At 27.8% G+C, this 17,234-nt stretch overlaps 1 protein-coding gene across 1 annotated transcript; it reads left to right on the top strand.

The window, feature by feature from the left end:
- The first annotated feature begins 10,793 nt into the window (after window positions 1-10,793).
- On the top strand, window positions 10,794-12,088 carry LOC106304146 (serine/threonine-protein kinase-like protein ACR4). The gene has a single exon (XM_013740543.1). The coding sequence runs from the start codon at window positions 10,870-10,872 to the stop codon at window positions 11,878-11,880; it is 1,011 nt and encodes a 336-aa protein (XP_013595997.1). The 5' UTR covers window positions 10,794-10,869; the 3' UTR covers window positions 11,881-12,088.
- The last annotated feature ends 5,146 nt before the right edge of the window (window positions 12,089-17,234 follow it).

Here is a 17,234-nt window from a genome sequence, read left to right as displayed (position 1 = left end):
TACCAAAATTCCATTGGCAGTGGTGATCATTGAGCATGGACTTTAGATAACAAAACAATTGGTACAACTTATCATATAACATATGTATATTATATCTGTTTGTATTAAGTAATTTCTGAAATTAAGAAAACTTGATGGTGTAACGAACGTACCATTATTCATACGAGGGTCATCAATAAATTGTTAATTTATTTACAAAAATTGCAGGATTTAAGGTGTTTTGTAGATATGAACAAACGTAATATACAATCATTTTTTGGTTGGTACAGTTAATAAACATATATGCTATTCATAAAATGACATTATATTTAAGATCATTTCCAACTTTTGGTCTTTCAGATCTGTGACTGATCTTGAATATTAACCAATGTTTTGAAATCCGACCCGGACCTCCGGTTGAATCAGTAAACCCCCAGAAAAATTCGGTTTGGGTTTTTCACAAAATCCAATATTTAGAACCTCGTAAAAACTCGGAACCCAAAACCGGTTGAGCCACCGGTTGAACCAATAAATAATTTTTATTTTTTTTTAGTTTTAAATATTTTTTAGATTATGTTTTATATTCTAAGTTTCCAATTAAGAAGTTCGGTGATGACGAAAAAAAAAGTTACGTTTTTCCTTTCAGTTTTATATTTGTGATTTTTAGATTTTGATGAAAATTATACTATACCACTTAAAGAAAATGATGTGAACGATGGTAGACAGAACCAAAATTAGTTTATGTGATTTGGTGTTAGTTTATTTCCGTTATTGACAATTTATTACAATGATCTTTTATTTTTGGTTTATTTTGGATTTGAAGTTTAATTTATTATTCACATTAGATATTTAAATATTTATGAATTTTATGTCTTGATTTTTTTAGATGTCATAACTCTTACTTTGTTACAGAAAAATTTAAATAGTCTAAACTATTTTTTGATATTTTGTATGTCAAATGAAAATAAAAATATAGAAACTTAAGTTTAATATTTTCTAAATACTTTTTAAAACATAAAATAATAGTTCACTTATATTTTATGTTTAAGAACATAAAATATTTTTTTATTTTATGTTTAAAAACATTTATAAAATACTTAATTTATATTTTTTCTATTTTTATTTTCATAGCTACTATATTCTAATATAATAAAATCAATTCACTTATTAACCCGCGGTTCACCCGCGGTCGACCCAGTGATCCAACGATCCGATAAGTCGTCTGGTTTAGTGTCCAGGTCGGGTTTAAAAACATTGCTAATAACATATACTAGCTTAAGACCCGCGCCTTGCGCATAAATTATTTTATGTATTATATTTTTTAACACATTATGAAATAAGAAATATATATTAAATAATTAAAAATTCAGTACCTATTGCTTATATAATTACATTGGTGCGAACATATAATAAATTTTATAATCCAAGAAAATATTTTTTTCTATTTGATATGATATATAATTAAATTTAAATGATAGTAACATATATATATATAATATTTTAATATTAATATCTATTAAATGATGTTTTTTACTCATATGTTTTTTTGATCATTTGTATCTGTTATATCAAAAACTTTAAATTACGGATAACAAAATTTTGATTGTGAGATTAATAGTTTAAGTAATTTATAATATTTAAAAAAAGTTAAAATGATATTTTTTTTTTATCAAAAAAGAATTTTTTGTATCAAAAAAATTTTTTTTGCTCAAGGTAAAATTCAAAATTAAAATATTTATGTATTTTTATATGGCATATAGTTTAATTTAAAAAGATATATATATATCTTTTAATCTTAATACTTACTAAATGAGACTTTCGACTTATATGATTTTGTAATCATTTGTATCATGTCATAACAAAAAATTTAAATCATGGATCACAAAATTTGAATGTGAGAGTTTTAACAGTTTTAATAATTTATGCTTGTTTTTAGAAATTCAAAATATAACATATACAGAAAAATCTAAATTTTTATTATATGGTTAATATGGTTGTTTAATTTATTTTAATAGTTTAAAATTAAAAAAAATAATATAAGGTACACTTATTTTTATCAAATCTTTATTATTCAAAATCATTAATTGTCATATATACTTTAGCCACATTAGACAATTCTGTAATTTTGTTTAAGGAAATAATAAAGTAATTAATAATTTATTTATGGTTAGTTTAATAAAAAGCTTATTATATATTTAGATGGATTAATATATTTCTCTAAACATTTTAAGAATCATACTAGTAATGACACGTACCTACAAAAAAATGTTTTAATGCTTCTCAATTAATATATAAGGGATTTCTGTCATAGTTTATGTTAAACAATTAATTAGTACATACCTAACATAAAAGTAAAAGAGGGTTTCGTTAACAAATTGAGTTAGTAATAAATGTATTTTTGTATAAATATACACTAGTTCAAACTGTTGAGCTTCTAAACCATAATCTCTCTTCACAGAAAGACATCGAGGATGAGAAATGAGATTAGTTTAGCTTGTTTTGATCTGAAAATATTAAATATATACAATTGTTATGAAAGAAAGTATACAGTAAGTATATCTTAGTAAACAGCATTAGTTATTCATTAGGTGCGAGTTTCACCTGCCAAAGTTAGATGGGTCCATCTTGAATATTTGGACCTCATAAAATTCATTATAGTTTTTATAACATATTTTGGTACTAATTGGTGACGGATTGAATAATTAATTAACGTTGAGCCATAATCTGGGGAAAACATTAACACATCTAACAATAACTAATGCATTTTGCAACTATAACTAATTGAAGACAGTAACGATGATTTGTCTGGGACCTTGTGGTTAGATGGTAAAGAGTTGGATGGTAAGACGCGAAACTAATTTACATTTTTCTGAACACGCACCTAGATATATATCTTTGCTTTATGTTCATTTGAATATCCAAAGAAGAAAATGTATCTATTACACCTCACTTTGAAAATTAGTCTAGACCTTTCTATAGACATGAATACTTCAAAGTTAGTCAAAAAGATAATGTAAAAGATATTGTAATAATATGAACTTTCATATTTAATCATTGTTTAAATTTAGCTGTATCATATATATGTCATTAAACTAATTATCTCTAACAAATCTCTAGCTAATTTTATTCGTTGCATAGATATTATAGACGTTTATGTTGTTTTCTTTCTCAAAATTGATTGAACACAATTACATTCTTTATATTTGTTTTCATTGGTACTTTTTTTTTTGAACAAATATTCTCAGTAATAAAGATCTTTTATCTATACTCATTAATTGAATTGTAGAAATGCATAATTAATGACATTTTGAACTAAGCAGTAAAAGGAGTGACATTATGGATAGAGGATCAACCAATAACTAAAAATGTTGACATTTGGTAGTTAGTTCCAACTCTGTCCTACCCAAAGTCCAACACGCTCATTAATTATGATAAGGAATTAATAATTATCATTCGGCGCCATTCTTACAATTGTATTCTTGTTCATTCATTTCCTATACCCTATATATTAATAATCCTTGAGCATTACAACGTATTTTCGTAGCCACGTATCGTCACGAAAATAATTCTTAGAATTGTTAGAAAAATAAGTTTGGTCCATATAAACATATACTATGTTTTTTTATTAAAATAACTATCAAATTAATTAGTAGTACACAAAAGAATTTTTTTTCCTTAAATAAAAGCTATGAAATTACCTAATATGGTTAACATATATATGACAATTAATGATAATGAATAATACATATTTGATAATAATTTTTCTAACTTCTCTCTTTTTTTGTTTATTTTATAATATTAAAAGAAATTAAACAATCACATTAAACATTTAATAAAAAAAATAGATTTTTTTCTTATATGTTATATTTTGAATTTTTAAAAACGAATATAAATGACTAAAAATGGTAAAAGTCCCACAATGAAAATTTTGTAATGAATGATTTAACTTTTTTTTTGTTCAAGGAAGATAAATGATGATCATATATCGTAGGGGTGGACGTTCGGATACACGTTCGGGTTCGTATCGGGTATTTCAATATAAAGGTATAAAACCCGTTCGGATATTTCTACACTTTGAGTCGAGTTCGAGTATTTTATGTTCGGGTTCGAATATTTTGCGCTGGGTTCAGATATTTAAATTTAAAAAAAAAATAAATAAATGATTCATTATTTAAGTTTTTTGTATTTAAAATATATTTTAACTTATCTGGTTTTCTAATTTAAAAAAAAAAATTAAACTATTAATAGGTTTGGAGATAACACTTTAAAAATAGAAAGACACTAATTTACTTGTTGTTTTGAAATTTTAGATGCAACTTTTGTTAATGCAAAAAACAAGAGCTTGATATATATTTTAAGTGAGTAACAAATAATTTTGTTCATAATTATATGCATATTATCTAATTTTGAGCAATAAGCATCATTAATATAAATATTTTGAATAAAATGAGAGAAGTAAACTAGAAATATATGGTTAAATATACTTATGTGTGGTTATCTTCGGATATCCATTGGAGTTCGGATATTACCCGTTTGGATTCAAATATTACCCGAACTGGTGAAATACGTAATTTATTTTGTTGTTCTAGAATTAGATAATTTTTATAACGAGAGGGTAAATATATACTAGACAGACATTTATATTTCGAGTATGCAGTTATATATATTTCATAACAGCTTGATATATCAGCTTTGAACACTAATCTGTTAATATAGTTTGCCGGTGTTTTTTTTTCAAAATTTTGATTCTTAAATATATATATGGAGTGAAACTAATTTTTACAGATGTCTATTTTTTTTTTTAAATTGACACTTATTTAATTCACTGAATTCAAATAAAAAGTTAAAAAAAAAGAAACTTAACTCAAATGAATAAAACAAAGACGAGAATGAAAGCATAATTTTATAGAGGTAGAAAATGAATTCACTTATGGAGAGTCAATAGTAAACTTATCGAGCGCAGAAAACCTAATTCCCTTTCGTCATTATACAACCGATGTTGCCTAATTGGTTTTGGTGATTTGTGGCAGCAGCAAAACTTAACTTTCTTTTGTGCATATGAAGTCTTAAAAATAATTAAAATTAGATGTAATACGTTAACTCTTCAACAACGATGATATATTTAAGAGACCAACATTTGTATTCGTCATTTTATAATCGATAAATATTATATTATTGCAAAATGTTAAAACCATTTAATAAACAAACATTATTATAAAAATTTACTTCGCGCATGCGCGCGGGTTATCATCTAATTCATTCATATTGTTCCTCTGATGGGTTACCAGTTAGACCCTAATATGAATATCATGACTGTTTTTAAAATAATCATGTCACTAGGTTAGGAATGAACATTGTATACATAAATTATTTTTACGTATTATATGTTCTTTTACATATTATGATAATAAATATATATTGAATAACTAAAAAGTCAAGTAACTATTACGATATATATAATAGTCTTTTCTGTTCATTCTTTTTCATTTTTTTTGTTGTAGAGAATTATAAAACAAATTTGTTTCTCATTAATTTTGATAATGAATTAATAATTATCATTATGCACCATTCCCACAATTTTATTTCTATTCATTACTTTTCGATTCATTCATATTGTTCCTCTGGTGGTTATCAATTAGACCCTAAATATATTGTTAAATACTAATATAAATGCCATGCATGTTTTTTAAATAATCATGTTACTAGGTTAAGAATGAACATTGTATATATAAATTATTTTTATGTATTATATGTTCTTTTGCATATTATGATAACAAATATATATTGTATAACTACAATCACTAACTATTACGTATACAATTAAATTGATGCGGGGACGGAAATAAATTTACTAATTCAAACAACCAATTTTTCAATATAAATTATTTTTATGTATTATATGTTCTTTTGCATATTATGATAACAAATATATATTGTATAACTACAATCACTAACTATTACGTATACAATTAAATTGATGCGGGGACGGAAATAAATTTACTAATTCAAACAACCAATTTTTCAATTTTATATGATATATAATTAAATTTAAATGATATTAACATAGATATACATATATATATAATATTTTTATAAATATCTATTAAATTATGCTTTCTACTCATATGAGTTTTTGATCTTTTGTATCTTTTATAATGAAAACTTCAAAACACTAATAACGAAATTTTCATTATGGGATGTTTAATAGTTTTAGTAGTTTATAACTTTTAAAAATAAAATTCAGTGCAAATTTTTGGAACTTAATATTAAGTTGTCAATATTGTTCAAAGCTTTTATCCAAAAAAATAATATGTTCAAAGAAATTTTTGAAATTAAAATATTTATGTATTTTTATATGGTTTATAGTTTAATTTAAACGATATTAACATATATATATTTATTATTTATTTATATTTTCACCTTAAATGAGACTTCCTACTTATATGATTTTGTAAATCATTTACATCTTGTAATAACAAACTTCTAAAAAAATCAATGTGAGACTTTTAACAATTTAAGTAATTTACAGTTATTTTTAAAAATTCAAAATATAACATATATGGAAAAATCTAAATTTTATTATATGGTTAATGTAGTTGTTTAATTTATTTAATAATTTAAAATTAAACAAAAATGATAGAGGATACACTAACTTTTATCAAATATTTATTATTCAAAATTATTACTTTCTTATGCATTGATTTTTTTTTTGCATAATTAGTGTTATATATTTTAGATTTGTTGCCATTAATTTCTTCAAAATACTTGGACCAAATCGTGTAATATGGTTATTTTGGTACAAATATTCGAACCTGTTTTAGATATATTGGTTATTTGGATACTTTTAAATTCATATACATCAGAACAAACTCATCCAGACCTGAGACGACCCACCTCGAAACCAACCAAAAAAAATTTAATACCCGAGCGAGACCTAATTTTAACCCAAAACAAACATTATCCGAAATAAACGATATGTACCTCAACGGGTACCCAAATGTAAATGTCTAACTAATTCTATAAACAAATAAAAAAACTATTTGTTGACTGTTTTAAATTCATGTCACGAGCAAACTTATTTAAACTAGTAAAATTATTATGATTAACATGTAAAATAAATTATGTTAAATTATTATGGTAACAATAATTAATGAATTGGTTATGAAGAACGAAAAAAGAATGTAAAAATGTAATTAAACACTTTAAAATAAGTAATTTCTGTTTCGAACTTCTGTAATAAATATTGTCAAAATATTTGGAAAAGAATAAATGAAGTGGTTAGGATGTGTTAGAAAAGGAAATAAAAATTGTAAGAAAACACTTAAATTTAGGAAAGTATTTTTTGTACTTTAGTTTTAATAGAACACTAGAGTTTGACCCGCAATTCCGTGCGGATATTTTTCAATTTTAATACGGACAAATGACTTGCTAAATAACATCGGTTTATCTATAATTTTATGGTGTATCCAACCTATATTTTTCTCAGTACACGATGTCTTTGTTCATTTATTTCTATTGAAGGCTTTCGGTGTAAAGTGCTCATGGCAGAAAAATGTTGGAAAAAGAATCCATTAACAGATTTATAATCCTTGCTTGCACACTGAATACATATGTATTGTTTCAATCTTAATAAAGACATGTTTTCTTTACAAAGGATGTTCGTGCAATATCAGATGTGCGAAGCTAAATTGATTTAAGGTTGGTGCCATTATTTTGGTGCCAAGCATGTAACTCTGATTTTGATCGTGGGTTTACGTTTGTTTAATTATTTTGTTATGATACTATTTAAACCTAATTCATTTTCTTATATACGATAATGATTAGAGGTATATTATTGTTATGATATATGTTATAATTCAGTTTTAGTAGGACCATTTAAAACTTAAATGACTATCTTTATATAGTAGATAAAAATAGGACTATGTTTTAATAGATTAGATATAGATAAAGAATTATTCCAGTGAGACAATATTTTTCGTTAAAGGCAATAAGACACTACATGGTATTCTTGTTGTAAAACGAGGCCGCTTAACCGATTCCACAGCCGCAAAATCGTTGGATGACAGATGAGTATGGGAAATTTGTTCAACTTGATCTAGGTGTTCTATTTTCGGTTCAATTCTGGTTTGTTTATTTTGATTTTGACTTTTTGGGTTTTAGAAATATAAAACCATTCATTTATTTATAAAATTTGATTCGGTTACAGTTTGGTTATTTCAGATTTCGATTTGATTCGAGTAACAACGTTAAGAACTAGTTAATATCTGATAAAATTTTGGTAATAGTTATGTTCCGATTTTTTTGAGAATTTTGAATAATTTGGCTAAAATAACATATTTTCAGATTTTATAATTATTAAATATAGGGTAATTCAGATAAATTAAAATTCAGATAAACATTATTCGAGTAATTTGATTCTTTCAGGTAATTAAGATAATTTTAAAATATTTCAGATAAATAATTTTCCAGATAATTTGTTTTTCGGTAGTCTGGTTTTTTTGGTATATAAACTAAGTTTTAGATATCCAGACATCCACTCAGTTCTCAATTTGGTTATAATTTGGTTTTGGTTCTTCTATGGTTCTAGAGATATAAAAATTATTCGGTTATTTGTGAACATTAGATCGATTTTAGATTTGGTTTTTTCGATTCAGTTTAAGTTCAGTTTTTCGTTCTCGGTTTATATTCCCAAGTTACAAAACGCAGCATCTAATTAAGTAAACTCTTCTAGTCCAAAAACATTATGGTAACCAAGAAATGAAGAGAAACATTCAATTCTTTATCATTTCAAAAAAAATAGCACCATTCACAAGAAATAATTTTTCCTTCTCATTCATATTTTTTTTTTTGCAGAGAAATAGAGAACAAAATCATTCTTTGATAAATTTGAGAAAAAACAAATATTCTTTTTCATTTCTGCTATTTTATTTCTCTACGTTCATTTCCTATTATTTCCTTTTGTTCCCAGAAAGGTTACTGGTCGGAGCCTAAATCTCCATGTTCATATTAACAAATTATCTGAATAATTCATCTAATTTAATAGTCTATTAAGATACGTTAATAATCTACTTAAAAATTAAAATTTGTGGTTTATAATTATTAAAAGAACTAATAATTATTTTTATAATTTAATTTGGTATTTATGAATTCTAAAAATATTATATATAATATATAATGCAAAATTATATTATATTTACATATAAAGTAGTGTATTATATCGAATATATTGTATAATATATATATATATATATATTAGTGTACATAAGAAAACAGCTCCTGAGTATTTCTCGATTTTTTATTTTTAAATAATTCACTGGGTATTGAAGACGTACGCGTTTGCATCTGTCGAGTTTGTGAATAAAGCATGGTATTGAGCTGTTTTAGAGAATAATTACATGCCAAACATATTTAGGAAAAAATCCATAAAAGTAATTCAACAAAATTTCGCTAAGCTTTTTAAGTCTCTAACTTTTTTACCTAATATAATATCTCAACTAATTATTATATTCATTTTATTAGACTATTTTAAAAACAGCTCTCATTTTAATATACACATTATATTTATTTTAATAAAAATATTAATAAATTTCATATGAAAGTTAAATTTTTTTCTAAATACAAGAACAATCTTTAAAATATCAAATTTAGTTTTAAATTTTAATAATAAATATAGCTAAATTTTGGATGGAAATTAAAATTTATAAATAATTAATTTTGAATGAAAATAAATAATTTGAAAAGTTTAATAAAAAATTTAAATTTTAAATTTGATATTAAGAATAAACTAAAATTGAAAAGTTTAAGGTTATTGAAATTTATTACTAATTTAATTGGATCGTGAATCCTCTTGTGACCTAATTATTATTTTTAATAAAAATGAATTTGAAAAAGCTCTTTAATCGTAACTAAATATTTTACCATTTCTGATTTACAAATAATCTATTGCTGTAATATATTTTTGTAACTGTAGTATTTTGTCAAGTTATAATCTATTTTTTCCAGAATTTTTTTATCGTTCTCATATGATCTACAAAATTTTAATCATATGCAGGTTTAATTTATGCATAATATTTTAGTTTATGACAAGTAATGCACCTTCATAACGTCAAAATAATAACAAAAAGTAGCATTTTTTAATTTAACAAATATGAAATCTTACGAGGCAACAAAATACCTAAACAAATAGTAGTTCTTCCTGCTGTAAAACAACAAATATTTCCTTCATATAATGAAAAGTAACTATTTTAGTTTATGCATAATATATTCATTTTATGAAAAGTTAATGCATCTTAATAATTTCTAATGTAAAGAAAATAACAAAATAGCATTCGTATAATTTGACGAATTTAGTAATCTTACCATGTACATAAATTCCAGAACAAATCCTCCTTCTGTTTCATTTTAATTCTCATTTTAGACTTATGCACACAAATTAAAAAAAAATATTTAATTTATATATTTACTAAATAAAAACATCATTACCAATACACATAACCACAATTCAACCAATAAACAAATATATTCGAATATAAAATCAATAAATTTTGCATTAAAATTATAAAACGACATTTATTTTAAAACAAAAAAATTTAACTCTACAATGACAAAAAAGAACGGAATTATTGCTGCTGTAAAATCAAATATTTCATTCATATATTAGCAAAATGAAAAGTATCTATTTTGGTTTCCCTAAAATAAAGAGTCCACAACCCAATATTTTAAAGAGTCCACAACCCAATATTTATTGACCATTTAAACGTATTATTCCTTACTTTGCCATTTTGACCTTTATTTTATTATTATATTTTTCTTCTCCTATATACACGCAAACCCCATAATCATAATCAGACATTCTTGTGAACGAGTTTTTTTTTTCTTTCTTGAAATCAAATGGACAAGTCTGAAGAAATCGCTTACGCTTCTGTTCTGTCTATTCTCTCACTCTTTCTTCTAATCCTCCTCATCTTCCTCCTCTTACTATGCAGAAAGAAACCAATCCGGTCCGATGAATCTCTCCTTCCAAAAACCAAACCAGCGGGAACCACTTACCCTTTAACCGAATTAGATTCAGCAACCGACGGATTTAGCCAGCGACGAATCATCGGTAGTGGTCGGTTAGGAACGGTTTACGCTGCGGTTATCCCATCCCACAAAAACCTCGTCGCGGTCAAAAGAATACACCCCGGTTTGGTTTTAAGCAAACCGGGTTCCGGTTTCACCACGGTTCTCAAAACGCTTTCTTCCGCTCTCCACCCCAACGTGGTCTCGATCTTAGGCTTCTCGGAAGCTCCCGGCGAGAGGATCGTCGTCACAGAATTCGTCGGAGAAGCGAAAAGCTTGAGCGATCACTTACACGGAGACTCCGATATCGAATCGGCGGTTGCTAATACCGTTTTCGACTGGCGTAAACGTTTCAGAGCCGCGGCGGGAGCGGCGAGAGGCTTGGAGTATTTGCACGAGATCGTAAACCCTAGAGTCGTCCACGGGCGCTTCACGTCTTCGAATGTACTCTTGGATGAGAAGTTCATGGCGAAGGTTTCAGATTACGGATTCGCGTTTTTGATTCCGCGCGAGAACTCTGAGGTTTCTTGGTACGTTGAGGAAGGGTACTGCAAAGAGAGCGATGTGTACGGATTCGGCGTCGTTTTGCTTGAGATTCTGAGTGGGAGAAGAAGCGAGAACGGGTCGATCGTGAAATGGGCGACGCCGTTGATCAAAGAACAGAGATTCGCTGAGCTTTTGGATCCGAGGCTTGTTGTTCAGAGTGAGATCAAGTGTTTGGTGATAAGATTAGCGAAGGTTGCTTTGGCTTGCGTCGGAAATTCGCGGAGGAGTCGGCCGTCGGTTTCTGAGGTGGCGGCGATTTTGAACAGTTTGGAGAGAGAAGGAGGGGGGATTTGAACAATTCGAGAAGTTTTGGGGTTTTACGGTGAATATATTAGGGGTAAGTTAGTTATTAATGAAACAGTTCTGTTAATGCTACTAATAATGTAGTTTACTTTAGGCCGTGTACATTAATTTTTTTACTTTGGGGGTATATAACCGGTTTCGTATGATTTAATTAATGCTTTTATTCACATCAATCTATAAAATTGGGACTATTATAATCGAATATTATTGATATGTTAAAAATAATTTCCGTATGCTCTGTCGGAAACAATTATAGATTACGAGGATTTATAATTAAAATATGGTAAATGTGTACGAAAGATTGTTTAAAATTTACTCGGGCCCTTCGTAATTTGACGAGACTTGGAAGGTAGGTTATCGTCAAAATTAGACGGTGGACCTAATCTTTGCACCTTGCTCTTTGTGGAACAAGTCAGTTTTGTTCTTTAATGGTAAAAAAATTTGGTAGGTTTTTGTTTAATTTTTGTTCGGTTTAATTTAGTTTTGCTTCATTTAAGTTGGCAGCTGAGTTAATTCAGAGTTTAAGTGGTTGATTAAATGTAACAATTGTTATGAATTATCAATAGTTATTTATTTGTTTTTGTAACATTCACAGCTTTTTATTTGTAAACTGCAATCTTTGAAAATTGACGTACACGGCGGTTGCTGTAGACCATTTAGACTTCTTCTTTTTTTAACTGAATATTTGTTTAAAGTTCAACAGTTGTGAAAGTATTTTTTTTTTCTAGAAACAGTAATAAATGACATAAAAAACCTTTCAAGGCTAAGAAAATTATTATTTAAACACTTTAAAAATGCACACACGCCTTGCTAAAACTGAATAAAAACATAGATTGATACTTTACCTTGGATGTACATTACTGCAAAGAACCGTTCTACTTCTTCTAACAACATGCACGTAACATAATTCAACAATAATCTATCACCGATGACTTAACTAAGAGATTATCATATTACGCCAGTACACATATTATACTATTATAGCCTAATAAACTGTAACTGTAGTTATTCAGCTAATTAAGAGTATCAATATTGATAAACTCTAAGAAAAGTCTCTTAAGAATAAAAATTAACCGAAAATTAGAAAGGACGTAAAGAATCATTAATATATGTCAAAATTTTAAATAGTTAATTTTATTTTCATATTAAAATTTCATTTAAGAAATTTAATGTGTTTCTCTCGGATGATCTAAAATTTTATCGGCATCACATCGCATAGGTCTGTCTGGTCATGCATTGATGCATAGAAGACCTTATCATGAAGTTTTTAAAAAATCTTAGAATCAGTCCATCAAACCTAATTAGTCAATAATGTTGACTGAGAATTAAAGAGTAAAATACCAATATCAAAAGCAAATAGTTGAACAAGATCAAGACAATTCTGAAGAAAAAAAGGTCGACGAATCAAAAAGTCAAAACACTAAACCGACTCAAGCCAAACGCAGGTTAATACACAAATATTTTAAGAATTATAAACATTTTAGTATATTTTTAAAAAATGATTTCGAGAATAAAACTTAAGTATGTTTGCATCTTTTTTTTTTGAAAAAAATCTTTAAAATTATAAAACCAAGATTAATATTTCTTTAATTGGACTATAATACTTCGGGCCGCAACCAAACCAGACAAAAAAAAACACAAACGCACAAATAAACCCATGACGAAGAAATTAAGGAAGCAAAAACCCGCATCTATTAGTAAGGTTATGAATGGGATGCAGAATAAAAATAGAAAAAAAAAACAATATAAATGATCAAGCTGTCCGATTGAAATGACTTTTTCAAGGTTCAATAATCAAATCATTATAGTAATTGAGATGTCAATCTATTTCTAAGTATTTTGATTCAAAGAAAATGCAGGTTCAAACTTAATTTAAGTGCAATCAAGTAATCAGATGATTTTGAACTAGAATACTACTAAAATACAATAAAGAACAAAGTTTTCTTTTCTTATGAAATGGAGGAATTCATGGGATAAGAGAATTGACCTTGGGTGATCAAGTTTCAATCTAAAGGTGGTACCTTTCAATCAATCTGTCAACCTTAAACCTAGACACAATCCTAAACAAACTTTATTTCTAGATGAATGCTCATTCACTAAGATAACTCAAGCATCAAATTTATTTGGTTGAATATTATCTAAGCAATCATTAATTTCAAGTCCATTAGCCATCTTAACACCTTTAACATCAAATCTCTTTGGTAAAGAATGTTAAAAGCTTAGTAAAGTTGGTTCATGCATTTCATCGAACACCTTTCGGGTATGAAATGCCTAAAACTCAACTTTAGAGAGGTCAACTCTAAAATTGCAATAAAGCACTCTACAAGCAAGGAACAAGATGGATTTATACTAAAACACCTTAGATCTAGCTTAATCACCCTTAGTCTCTCTAACCCATGAATCCAAAGATGACTACTCACTAATCTTCATGATAAACCCAAGAATCAATGATGATTTGGTGTTAATCATGATTAGTGATCAATATAACTAAACAATCACAAAAGATAATGATCAAGATTAGATCTTTCACCTAAAATTTCTTTGTGATTAGATAGAAAATAAGATAATTCTCAACTTTGGGATTACAAGAGTATTTATATGTCTTTGGTCAACCTAATGGTTTCCATTAAAAAGTCTAAAAAGCCCTTTAAAAACATTAAAATTCGACTAAGGCAAAAACTCGACTCGGGTAGGGGTCGTCGGCTGCAACCCACGCTAGCTTCCCCGCGTCAGCCCGTCGCCACGTCTTCAGTTCATGCGCGCGGGTACAGCTCCCCGCGTCGCTCACCCCGCGTGATCTCTCTCGAGTTCTCTTCGACAACGCGGGTAAGGGAACCCGTGTCGCTCCACCCGGCGTCGAGATGTCGTCTAGCTTCTCCAACTTCGTGCGAGCGGGTACAACATCCCTCGTGACTCCATCGACGGCTTCTCTTCGACAACGCGGGTAAGGGAACCCGCGTGCTCCAACCCGCGTCAAGACGTCGAGCAGCTCCATTCTCGTGCGCGCGGGTACGGCTTCCGCGTGATTCAAGCCGCGTTGGACCTCTCTGTTGCTTCATGTCGACACGGGTTGGTGAACCCGCGTGGTACAACCCGCGTTGCAATCACCCATACTTGACCAAACTTCATTCTTCATCTCTTTTCGAACCACAATGCTTCTAAACACCTCCAATCACTCTATGGAATACTCAATTACCTGATTAAGACATATGAATGCAATATGGATCCTAAAGATGCTAAATTCCTAATCTATATGATCAATATGTGCAATATGGATGGTTAAAACAGTGCAAATATGCAAGATATCACCGATATGCATTTATTATCCATTCATCTTTTAATATGCATAACCAAAAAAAAAAATTATTTGAACTATATGCAAGACAGGTAGTGTGTAAAAAAAAACTGTACGCAAACATATGAAAAAGATAAGCCTCAGTTCAAAAAAAAAAAAACATATGAAAACGAGTCTGCTAAAATACAAATCTCCAATGGGTGATTTTCTTACATATAAATACTATACCAACTTCATTTTTCCATTCATCAACCAAAAAATTCTTATTAATTAAAAAACCAGCATAATAAGTTATTATGTGTATGTTCTTACAAAGTTTAAATCAAACCAAATGATTTATATATGACAATTTCTTTTCACCAATATATATATATATGCTTATTACTGTATTGAAATTTTAAAAACATTACATATTATAAATATTTATACAAATGTTTTTTCTTGACTAATATTTAATTGTAAACTTTTTTATATCGTAATTTTTAACCTTTATGATAGAAAATACTATTTTGAGATAATAACACAATATATATAAGAATTATCTTACTTTAAAAAAAAAATATTTTTGAAATTTACTATGCTAATTTATAATCAATTATCTAATATCACAAATAAATCTGATATTATTAACATAAATTATTTTTAATTATATAATAAAAATATATAAAAATTCATTAAGGGTAATATTAATATTAATCATTCCAACTTTTAACGTGAGAACTCGAATGCAAAAAATCACTTATTAAATAATAGTATAAGATCTATATACTGGACATATTAATATATTTAATATAATTTATGTAAAAGGTATTTATACAAATTATTTTGTATGCTATAAATAATACAACTGCACTAAAACTCTTATATAAGTTATATTTTTATATTATTTTAAAATTTTATTTTATTTTCATATCATTTTTATATTCTAACAATGATATAAAACTTTATAAAAATAATTTTATAGTTATATATATATAGTTATTAAATTAAAATTTAAAATTAAAATAAAATTTTAAATCCGGTTAAACCGATTGGATATGTCCGACCATTGACTCAGATGCAATACTGAATCAATGTCCGGTCCGGTTTTCAAAACATTGCATTCGGTCAAATATGATAACTTGATAAATCAGTTTAACGAGTTTGGTCTGTATTTGTTATGCTTAATCTAGGTGCATGATCTGCATTGTTCTTCTTCTCGCCGACCAAGGCGAGGCGCTCTTAAGCCGTTTCAGGAATGGAAGGGGCCATCTACTACAAAATCATACTTTTCAGATGAATTGAGGTTTAATGAGTTCTAGTATCCAATGTTAAGCAGTTCCACTTTCTCGATCCGAAAAGTGCATTGTTGGAATTGGATTGGAACGCCAAGTGGCTTTAGATTTAGGGATTCCAACTATAGCCAAACACGAGGGAAAAAACTACACTGAGAAGATAATTTTATCGGGGGATGAAAATACTGTAAGTATTCCATTAATTATGTATCTTGTGCTTCTTTTCACAAGACATGGAGACTGAAAGATTCAGATGAGTAAGTAGACCGGTTAAGTCACTTGCGGTGGTGGACATGGACCCATACTCACTCTCCTATTTTTACTTATTTCCTTCTTTTCTCGTAGGATCTCCCAAGAAAAAGCCAAAGAAATTCTTTCACAAATATGCCAGATCGCTTACGCTCCTCGCCTAACATATACATCCGCAAGTGATGGTTCAGCTACAACGGTAACTAGAGGAAGAAACCCTAGTATGCACCTTAGGAACACTCTAGCTACATTAACATTATTCTATGGACCAGAACATTCATAACATCTTGACTGAAAACAGCTGAGCAACAATTTATCCTTAACTGCTACATATTTTGATTTGCATTACCCACTCGAAGCCTAAAAACTGAAAAAAAATTATCAATCATTTGTCCAAGTAACAAAAATCTTAGACTTGATGTCACATCAGATTATACAAGCCCTGCATAAAAGAAGAGCTATATCTTTTTTTTTTTATGTAACACCAATCCGTTCCAAATCCCATTGTCACTATTGTTAACTGGCAA

The sequence above is a fragment of the Brassica oleracea genome, chromosome C7, assembly GCF_000695525.1.
Source record: "Brassica oleracea var. oleracea cultivar TO1000 chromosome C7, BOL, whole genome shotgun sequence".
In the NCBI taxonomy this organism is placed as follows: Eukaryota; Viridiplantae; Streptophyta; class Magnoliopsida; order Brassicales; family Brassicaceae; genus Brassica; species Brassica oleracea.
Note: the sequence above shows the minus strand (reverse complement) of the source record. Positions and strands in the feature narration are given on the sequence as shown.